This window comes from Canis lupus, chromosome 38, assembly GCF_003254725.2.
Source record: "Canis lupus dingo isolate Sandy chromosome 38, ASM325472v2, whole genome shotgun sequence".
Taxonomy (NCBI): Eukaryota; Metazoa; Chordata; class Mammalia; order Carnivora; family Canidae; genus Canis; species Canis lupus.
Window position 1 is genome coordinate 2,584,224 of NC_064280.1, and position 11,189 is coordinate 2,595,412.

General features: G+C 47.5%; 1 protein-coding gene across 1 annotated transcript; it reads right to left on the reverse strand.

Annotated features, from left to right (window-relative positions):
- Positions 1 to 2,683: 2,683 nt before the first annotated feature.
- Positions 2,684 to 3,098, reverse strand: LOC112643214 (60S ribosomal protein L34-like). The gene has a single exon (XM_049106857.1). It carries the CDS (start codon positions 3,086 to 3,088, stop codon positions 2,711 to 2,713), a length of 378 nt encoding a protein of 125 aa, XP_048962814.1. The 5' UTR covers positions 3,089 to 3,098; the 3' UTR covers positions 2,684 to 2,710.
- Positions 3,099 to 11,189: the final 8,091 nt, after the last annotated feature.

The window sequence follows — 11,189 nt, forward strand, 5'->3', positions numbered from 1 at the left end:
TGCCTGCCACATGACAGGGACCTAGTAAATACTGAGTGAAGAGTTCTCAGTTTTCAAATGTCACTACTTCACTGCTGCTCCTGACCACTTCCCATGTTCCATCCCAAAGAGATGTGATTGTTTCTTCGGGCTTTATTCACTTAGTATTTCATGAGTTCCTGCTCTGTCCCAGGCACTGTGCTAAGGGGGGGGGGATACAAGAAAATTCATTCAAGGGCAATAGACTGTCAAGTAAACAATTCTAACCCCGAGAGAAGTGCTAAGATGGGGTAAGCTGTCGCATATCTTTCCTGTAGAGAATTTAATATGAAAAGCCAAAATATGACCATCATGCTAATTGGTGAGCGTGGTGTCTGGGCAGAGTTGGAGGAGGGCGAGGAGTTGGATGAATCAAATGTTCCATAATATCTCACTCCATTCAGGCTACTATAACAATGTACCATGGACAGCGTAGCTTCTAAACCACAGGAATATTATTTCTCGCAGTTCTGAAGGCTGGGAAGCCCCAGAACAAGGCACCAGTATAGTTGAATTCTGGTGAGAGCCTCCCTCTTGGTTCATAGCTGACAGCTCTCTCTCCCTCTGCGTCCTCACATGGTGGAAGGAGTGAGAAAACTCTGTGGAGTTGCTTTTACATGGGCACTAATCCCATCCTGGAAGGTTCCAGCCTCACAACTTAAGTGTTTTCAAAGGCCCCACATCCTAATACTATCATCCTTAGGGATTAAGATTTGCAATATGCATTGAGGAGGGAGGGGTGCCAACATTTGGACCATAGCATGGGATGACTACTGTGCTGGCTGCGGGACACGGGTGCACCTGCAGGAGGCACGAGAGTCCCTTCTTCCCCCCCAACAACATAGGGCCCGTCACTCCCAGCATCTTCCTCATCTAGTCCCCTCAGCCTGTCCTACCCACCGTCTCCCTCCTGCTGAGACATTCCCCTTAGCTGCCTGACAACAATCTCCCAGGTTCTAGCCAAACCTGCCACCTTACCCTAGTTCTGTATGGAACAGAGGAAGAAGAAGGCTGTACACCCGTTCATAGCCTCTATGATGTCCCATCTTCCTTACTGCCAACAGGTTTGGTTGGATGGATGGTCATACGTTCACCCCTTCAGACCCCGCGCTTTGTGGCGACTGACCATCCTCTACAGCTTCGCGTCAGAGAATCCCAGGGTTAGAGGCGCTTCAGAGCAGCGTGGATCAACCACTCCGTGTGCGTGACTCTCCTCCCTGATCCCAACCGTTCGCTGGTCCAGCTGGTGTTCTAGTACTTCCACTGCAGGGAACCCCGACCCCCGCAGTGACCCACTTCCCCTCTAACTTTCCAAGTCTGTGTTCCCAGAGCCCTTCCCAGCCCTGCCCTGTGTAGGACTTGGTACAACCCCATTCCCGGCCTCTCCGGGGCAGCCCTTCCGGAGCCTGCTCTCCTGCCTCCCCAGGGGCCTCCCGCCAAGCTGCTCACACCCTCCTTGCGCTCACCCCTCCCGCCCATGATGGGACTGCAGGCAGCCTCGCCATCTCGCCCCCTGCCCTTGCTCTAAATAGGAGGAGCAGTCACTGTACTGGCCAGACTGGGTGAACAAGGGCTTTGTCTTTCAAGCTCTTGACCCAAAGAGAAAATCAATCATAAGTATCATACAAGGAAGAACGCAAAAACATTGCACAGAAGGTTTGGAAGTAGGCTGCTGGTTGCCTCACTGCTCCAAACACCCTGCCACCCACTCTACCCACCACACATCCCGATGTAACTACGAAGGCAGACGGTACGCCTAAAAATGTTATCTCGGTAGAGATGCAAGGGCTACTGCTAGAAATCCATATTTTCAGAAGTTTTATGTGAGCTCACTGAAATTAAGGATGGGGCCAGCTGCATGCATGCATCCCCCAGATGTGCCCAGCTCCATGCATGCATCCCCCAGATGTGCCCAGCTCCATGCATGCATCCCCCAGATGTGTCCGGTCTCAGCCTCCCAGGATAGCCGAGCCAGCGCTGCTCTGAGCCAGCCCTCCACGAAGGAATAAGGAGGTGTGGTCTGTGGTCCTGCCCTGTCCTCCCTGGACCTTGTCTCCCATTGTCCTGAGTGCCTCCTCCTCTCACTTTTGAGGACCAAACCCCTCTGACTCTGCGTAGCTCTCTTTGGCACGTCTCCAAAGCTCTCACTGGTCAAGGACCTCCCAAAGGGTAGGAACTCTGTCTTTTCACCCTGTACCCCTGCACTCCCCCTTGAAAAAGTGCTCTTCAGAAAACATTGCGAGTCACTTACGTTCCATTATGAATTCACGTCAGTACCTTATCTTCCCAGGGATATTTGCATCTTAGGTCTTATTTCTTTTCAAAATTTTAAAAAGATTTTTAAAGATTTTACTTATTTATCTGAGAGAAAAAGAGGGCACACACAGCAGGGAGAGCAGCAGAGGGAAAGGAAGAAGCAGACTCCCCGCTGAGCAGGGAGCCTGATGGATGCAGGGCTGGATCCCAGGACCCTGAGATCCTGACCTGAGCTGAAGGCAGGTGCTTAACCCACTGAACCACCCAGGTGCCGCTTAAGTCTTATTTCTAATTATGGTCTCCAGTTAAGGGGATTTTGGAAGTGAACGTGATTGGTAAAATGTGCAGTGGGAAGAACCTTCCTTCTGCCGCTTCTGTGTTGTCACCTATAGGTGGGGGGGGTGGTGGATTTTTTTTTCAAGCTTTTTGATTTTTATTACTCAAAAAAATCCTCATTTTTAAATTTAGCTTTCTGACTCTGTGCTTGTGCCTTCAACACTTTCACAACGATTTTCTGCTCCTCAATAAGGAAAGCACGCTTGATTCTGTCACGAACACACTTGGCACACATGGAACCACCATAGGCCCTGCTGCCGTGTTTTTTCGTTTTAGACAATCTCATAAGGACTTTAGGTCTCACCGCACGAACTCCTCGAAGTCGGCCAGGACACACGCCACACGCAGACTTTGGCGCTTTCCCAACCTTCTCGGTATAAAGGTAAAGGATTCTATTGCCAGGAGTTCGGGACAGCCTAGTTTTGTTAGAGGCTGTATCGTAGGACAGCCTACGACAGTATGTCAAACGCTGAACCATTCTGAACGCCACTGAGTGGGGGGGGGGGGTGCCAGATTTCCAGCTCTGGTATCTACGAGTCGCTGATTTGTCCGGTGGTAGTAAAACCTCCTTGTATTAGTTAACCTTCTCCGGAGAAACATGACCAGTAGGATGTATATCAAGAGGAAGACTTGTTACAAGGAACTGGCCCCCACGACTGCAGAGACTGACTACTCCCACCATGTGCAGGTGGAATCGGTGAGCTAGAGATGGAGAGAGCCAGCAGGTGGTTCCAGCCCAAGTCTGAGGGCCTGAGAACCAGAACCGTGGTATGGCTCCAGTCTGGAGGCCAGCAGACTCAGGGACCAGGAAAAGCCGATATTTTAGTTTGGGTCCAAAGGTAGGAAAATATTGATGTCCCAAATATGATGCAGTCCAGAAGAAGAACTCTGTTCTGCTCAGATGAAGGTCAGTTCTTTTGTTCTGTTCAGGCCTTCAACTGATTGGACAGGGCCCACCCACATTTGCTTTACTCAGTCTTCAAATTTAAATGCTAATCTCATCCAAAAACACCCTCACAAACACACCCAGAATAATGTTTGACCAAGCACCTGGGTATCCCAAAGCTTCACCAAATTGACACACAAAATTAATTGTGGAAGTAGATAATGGTCACCCAAAAGCCCTGGCCCTGGTTGTGATAAGAGACATCAGATGGGAAACTTTTTTGACCTTTTGGACATGAAGGCAGGGCCATCCTTGGTATTTAACTCCACCTTTCCCCTGACCCTCCATCTATCACCACCACAACTTCTTTCCACTTCCACTTCACAACTTTTTATTTTTCAAGTAAACTCTACGCCCAGTATGGGGCTCAAACTCGTGACCGAAAATCAAGAGTCACATGTTCTCCTGACCAGGTGCCAGCCAGGTGCCCCTTTTATTCTTTTTTCCCACTAAGAAGTTCTTAAAAGCATTTATTTTTATTTTTTTTTATTTTTTATTTTTTTCTTAAAAGCATTTTAAGAAAAATATTGTCCGTGAAATCCATAGACTTAATAAGTTAAGTGAAATACTTCTTTCTGTAGCATACTGCAACAAAAACCACAAACTCATTCAAAATCGTGTAAAGTTCCTCACCACTCACACAGTGTTACTAAATTGACTCTAAAGATCAATGGGGGTCCATGTGTGGCTCAGTCAGGTGTCTGCTTTCAGCTCAGGTCATGATCCTAGGGTCCTGGGATGGAGCCCCACGTCCGGCTCCCTGCTCAATGGGGAGTCTGCTTCTCCCTCTACCCCTTTACCCTGCTCGTGTTCTCTCTTTCACACACACTCTCTCAAATAAATAAAAGCTTAAAAAAAAAAAAAAAAAAGGTTGGGGCACCTAGGTGGCTCAGTGGTTGAGTGTCTTCCTTCAGCTCAGGTCATGATCCCTGGGGTCCTGGGATCAGGAGTCCCACATCGGACACCCCCACAAGGAGCCTGCTTCCCCCTCTGCCTATGTCTCTGCTTCTTTCTGTGTCTCTCATGAATAAATAAAAATTTTAAAAATAAATAAAGGCCAACAGAAAGTGCAACAATAAACCACATGATCCATAGAGACAGAACACAGCCTTGGTCTTCAGCCTGGGCTCTCGCTATACCTAGCAGAAGCAAGAGTAAGGTGAGGTTGTCCACTTGCTTAAAAGTAAGATGGTTTTCATTTGCCAATTCATTTTGTTTGTTCAGTTATTCATTTAATCAAGCAAGCAAATTTATTGAGCTCCTACTGTGTGGCTACCCATCTAGATTTGGGGTGACACAACAAGGTAATGAGACACAGCCTTCTACCTGGAAGAACGTGGTAGGTAACAGATCCCTACTTTGACTTCAGCTTCTCCTGGGAAGCCTCTCTGATCCCCAGCACCAGGCCTCCTCCCGGACAGGGCTAGGACCCCACCGTGACTCCCTTGGCCCTGTCCCCTCCACACAGCACTGTCGCACACACTGTGATTGCCTCTGCATGTCTCTGAACCTCTCACTGGTCGGGGACCTCCAACGGTGGGGACTGCTCCTATCTCTCACCGTGCCACAGCCCTGGCCCATGCTAGTTGCTTAACAGATGTCAGTAGAAGGAATTAGCAGGTGAATATGTCACATAAGCTTTTGTCCAGCGTGCATGAGTGCCATAGGAGTAGTGTGCAGTGGGAAGCCAGAGGAGGAAGTGATCAAGCTCCGGGGACCAGGAAAGGAGATGTTTAACGCTGAGGGTTGGAGAAGCAGTACAATTTCAGTAGCAGAGAAGAGGCTTTCCATGAAGAGAGGGTAGCAGGGCAAGGGGACTCAGGCTGCAAGGAGCCAAGGTTGGCTGACCAGTGGGAAGAAGCTCACTGCAGCGGAGCAGGTTTGAGAGGCTGGGGTAGTCATGAAGGGGGTGAAGAGGTGGACGGAGCCACCCGTGAAGGAGCTTCCCTGCCACGTGCAGGTGAGTCACCCAAGGCTGCTGTGTCCCTCAGGTGTGGGCAGTGGTCCAGTGCACTGGGATCAATTCAGGCTGCAGTGGAAGGGAGGGGGGGTGGGTGTGGTTAATATCTCAGTCCCCCAGAGAGGTGACGGGACAGTGGCGGTGAGGCTAGCAATGAGGCAGTCGACATGAGGCATAGTACGGATGCAGAATCAAGAAGACTCCGCGGTTTTCTTTATGACTACTGCATGAAGGCCGAGCGACGGTGTATATATAAGTGATTAAAATGCTCATGTATTTCAAGTGTTCATTGGGCCAAAACCATATTGAACATGTTTCAAAGAAGGAAATGATCTTTGTCATTTTTTTAAAAACATTCTCCTGGGGCGCCTGGGTGGCTCAGCAGGTTAAGCATCTGCCTTCAGCTCAGGTCATGATCCCAGAGTCCTGAGATTGAGCCCCACATTGGGCTCCCTGCTCAGCAGGGGTCCTGCTTTTCCCTATTCCTCTGTCTCCCTCTTTCTCTCCCTCTGCCTTCCTCTCCCCCTGCTTGTGCACTCTTTCTCTCTCTCTCTTTCTCTCTGAAATAAATAAATACAATCTTCAAAAAAAAAAAAAACCCACATTCTCCTGGTGGTGCTTTCTCTGCCTCCGCTTTACACTCCTGTGTGTCTGGCTGGTAGTTGTCAGACTGTTCGTACTGTTAGAAGTAACTTTTGCCCGAACCTGTCTCATTTTCCCATAGGGAAATTGGAGAACTCGGAGAGCAAGGAGCACACTTCATACACCTTCAGACCCCCCCGCCTTCATTGTATACACTGTGGTGTCTTCTCCTTCCCAGGGATATCTGTCAGGTAACAGGCATGGTTAATTAGCTGGCTGGTTGGTGCATATCAGGAGGTGATAAGACTGATCAAAAGTCCTCCACATTAAAAATAATAATAATAATAACCTTTTTATTTTGAAATACTATTAGATTTACAGGAAAGCTTCAGGGATAATGCAAAGGCTTCTTGTATACGCCTCACTTCCACCTTTTGCAATCAGTGATAGTACAAAACTGGCCCTGAATCAGTGTGCCCTTGGACAAGTCACCTCCTCTCAGTAGGCTTCTGCTGCTATTAGCTAACAGTGTCTGCCCCCCAACGCTGTCCCCATGTCACTGGAATAAAGTCGCTGGGATGAGGCCAGCGCGTGGGGTGGTCCGTGGGTCTGGCCTGCTGCCTCCCCAGGACCCAGGGCTCCTGGCAACCAGAGGTAGCGCCCAGTGTGCCTCCTCACAGCCCCATCCCAGCTGCCATCGTGCTTTTCATCAGCACAGACCCAGGGCTAACATAGACTCCAGTACATGGGAAGGTAGACAAAAACTATTTGATGAAAAGGAGGAGAGAACATTACCTGGGGACCGTAAAGTGCTCAGTGGTTTATGGGGGAGAGGGGGCACCAGGCACAGAAGGATGGAGAAGTCACATGCAGGTAAGGGGCAGACTGGGGTCAAGTGACCCGGTCACCAGGGCATGCCAAGCTGCCTCCCAATGTGTGCAGAGGTCCAGTGACAGTGTTGGGTGTCAGAAGGCCCCTGCCTCCAACAGGCCTCCAGCCAGTGTTGATAAGACTGGCCAGGTTGCTGTAATCAAATAGGACCCTGGAAACCAAGGGGTTTTTCCCCAACAGCACAAGAAGTAACCCGAGATCCAAGCTGCCCACCAGCTAATCCCCCCTCTACACCTCCTGCTCCCCATCCCACTGTAACTGGCCTTGCAACCACAGGCAACCCAGGCCAGAGAGAAGACCCGAGAAGATACAAAGGATGGAGTACCCCTCAGGAATCCCCATTCCTAGGCTCAGACCATAGGCTAGGGCCCAGGGCTCTACCTGTCTCTGGAAGATGGGCAGGGCCCTGCATGATGGGGCCAGAGCAGGCTGCAGAATAGTCCGACCCTTCCTCTCTCCGCCACAGAAAAATCTTATTTTTCTCTCCTCTAAACTCTAGTTTCTGCTCTGCATTTTCCACTCATACCCTGCCTCATACATATCTGTACATTTGATTCACTTAAATCCTCTCACACTCAGCGGTCTTTAAGGGCACGAGCCAGACTGCAGTTGTCTGAGACCTCATGTGGAGAGGACTCAGGAATGTTAGTTGTGAGATCTTTGAGGCCACTTGCATCTCCTCCTACACTCCAGAGTCCCCTTTCTTCCCTTCTCTCCTCCCCTGTCTTAGCAAATTGGTGGTGTTTCCAAGAGGAATGTAGTTTAAAAACTGAGGAGATACCAGTACAAGGCCCCAGTGTCTGTGAGTTGATGTAGCTGGTCCCAAATATTGAAAGCTTGTGCTAAAAGAGCGCCGTCGAGCCCCAACTTCCTCCTCCCTGTCTCCTCCCAGTCTCCTCCCGTGTACTCTAAAACAGTTGGTACACGTCAAGGGGAGGGCCACCTGTCCAGTGGGCCAGGTTTCATGTTCCCATGGTAGACAGGCCCACATCGATGGTTAACTGGTAGTTCTTTTTTGCTTCTTCTCACATCTCACATGCACGCACTACAAGCCTCTGGGCCGGGCCTATTTCAGTCTGGGAGAAATTAGAGACGAAAAGTGTGTGTGTGTACAGTCTTGAACTTGAATCGGAAGTATCAGTGTAAACTCTCAATGTGTTTACCTTTAAAACATTTCTCAGTTTTGTCCACTGGAAAGGCCGAAAACTGATGACGTACCCAGGAACGGGCACACCTGATGCAGAGATTATGGTCTCTACAAACCTTATCCCACAAACAGCAATCAGAGAGCCTTAGAAGAAATAACTCGTTCCAAGTCTGTGGCAGGAAATATGCAAGATGAGCCTGGCCATCTAGTTGTGGCCAAAAGCAAAGAAGCTTCCAAGAACCAAAAATAATAGTGTCAGAAGGACTCAGAAATCTACCTGAAGGGCAGTCCGGGTGGTTCAGTGGTTTAGCGCCGCCTTCAGTCCAGGATGTGGTCCTGGAAACCCAGGATCGAGTCCCACATCGGGCTCCCTGCATGGAGCCTGCTTCTCCCTCTGCCTGTGTCTCTGCCTCTCTCTCTGTCTCTCATGAATAAATAAATAAAATCTTAAAAAAAAATCTACTTGAAGAGGCTCCCACTGGCCAATAGGAAGAGGAATATGAACAGAGGACAGCTGCAAAGGGCTGAAACACATCAAATATGTTTAAATTCGTGAACATATAATGACTCTGAGGGAAAAGACCTCTCTGTCATCATAAGGGATGTTTGAGAATCAATTTATTATTTTAAAAAATGGTAAATATGAAGAAAGAGTCAGAAACTTTTTGGTTTTCCCATGCTTATGAAATAATGGCTATAAGTAAGGCTATCAGTGACTACTAACATCAAAAAAGAAAGACAACCAAGCAGTATGTGCTCCTTTTTATGGAAGTATAGAAATCTATTAGGTATTCTTACAAAAAAAAAATTAAATCTGATCTGGTCTCTGACTTTAATTACCAATTTATAGGAAAGACAAAGGCAATAACGTGTGAAATGTCACCATGGGAATGTTAGCAGCAAAATCCAGATGATCTATAGGAAAACAATGCAGTTTCTTTAATAAATTACAAAAACAAAACAAAACTGTGGAGGTATCTATGGATCACAAGAGATCTAGGAGACCCATCAACCAACTGTGACATCTGGTACTTATTTAGGTTCCAATTTGAGCAAAAACTATACAAAATTGTGAGACAGGGAAATGTGAACACCAGATATTTGATTATACTACAAAATTATTTTTTGGTCTGATCATAGTAATGTGGTTATGCCTCTTTTTTTTTTTTTTTTTTTTTTTTTTTTTTTTTTTTTTTTTTTGGTTATGCCTCTTTTGTTTGAAAGTCCTTACCTTGTAGAAAAACATTCTGAAATACTTCGGAATGAAGTAGGAGGTCTGAAATTGCTTCAAAATTATGTAGGACGAGTATACAGAGGCATTTTTAAGTTCGTTAAATATTTAAAGGCCTGTGCCCCTATGAGACGATCAAATCTGAATCTAATCAAGCTTCTGGATCTTGTTACCAGCTCAAAGGCAAAAAAGGAGGGAAAGAGGAACATGTTCAAGAACACTGAGGATACAGTAACCCAATATATGATATGGGCAATTCTGGAGGACGGCAGGGCTATTTCTTCACAAGTGCATGGCACAAAAATAAAATAAAAAGAGGGAAATTGTTACAGTTGAAAAGGAACCGGAGACATAGCCACCAGGCACAATTTATCTTGGCTGGATCTTGATTTGAACGAACCGACTGTGAAACACCATTTTTGAGCAATTGGAGAAAATTCTACATGGGTCGAGTAACCAGTGATAATAAGGAATTGCTGTTTGTTGGCTATGTTCATGGCATTATGATTAAGCTGCTAAAAAGTCCTATTTCTTAAAACACATGCTGAAGTATTCACAGGTGAAATGAAATTGTGTCTGCCGTGTGCTTTAACAATACCTCCCCCAAATGGGTCAGGGAGGAGAGTAGAGAAAATTAACTTGGCAGGATGTTAATGTTTAAAATTGAGTTAATTGTACCAGGCTCATCATTCGTGTGTGCTTGAAATCTTCCATAATAAAAGTAAAATATAGAACATTTTAAAGATTTATTTATTTGAGAGAGAGAGCATGAGCAGAGGGGAGGCGCAGAGGGAGAGGGAGAAGCAGCCTTCCCCCCCCGCCCACCCCGGGGCAGGGAGCCTGACTCCATCCCAGGACCCTGAGATCCTTACCTGAGCTGAAGTCAGATGTCCAGCTGACTGAGCCACCAGGCACCACCCCTCCTTTTTGAAAGATTTTATTTATTTAGAATATAGAACATCTTAAAAGTAAATAAAGCTAGTCCCTTTTAAAAAAAAAATTAGGGATGCATGGGTGGCTCAGCGGTTAAGTGCCTTCGGCCCAGGGCGTGATCCCAGGGTCTTGGAATCAAGTCCCACATTGGGCTCCCCGCAGGGAGCCTGCTTCTCCCTCTGCCTGTGTCTCTGCCTCTCTCTCTGTGTCTCTCATGAATAAATAAATAAAATTTTCAATAAATAAATATCTAAAAGAAATAAAATTAAGTAATCTCTGCACCCACTGTGAGGCTCAAACTCTCAACCGCAAGATCAAGAGTCACATGCTGGAACCACCGAGCCAGTCAGGCACCCCCAATAAAGCTGGTCCTTGCACAAGGTGTTAACTATACACACCAGAACTGGGAACAGGAAGGCCAGCCAAGTGTGGAAGGGGGAGGGAGGTGGCATGGCAGCGAAGACTCTGAATCTAACCTAAGCCTGGCAGGAAGGGTGAAGTAGATAGGAACCAAGGCTCGGTGATGTTGAAATCCTCGCTGGCACCTGCCAGTTTCCTTTCTACTTCCTATAGCTGTTATTGATAGAGGGGGCTTGTTCCATTTCTTTGGCCACGTTGTGAGTCCTTTGAGAAGTAAAATGTCCCCACTCCCCAGCATTGTGTCTTGCCTGACCTCGCCCCAATTCTCAAACAAACCCTTCCAATCCAAGGGGTGGCACATCCAAGCCCAGCCCCAGGCGTTGGACGAGTACTGGTCTATGGCCCCATCTGCTGGTGATCCTGGGAACTGAGGCTGCCCAGACAGGATCCTTACTGAGAAGGAAGCTAAGGGATAGGTTAGGTTGAGAGATCTGGGCCTTCCCTCTCAGGAAAGAGAAACACAGGGCAG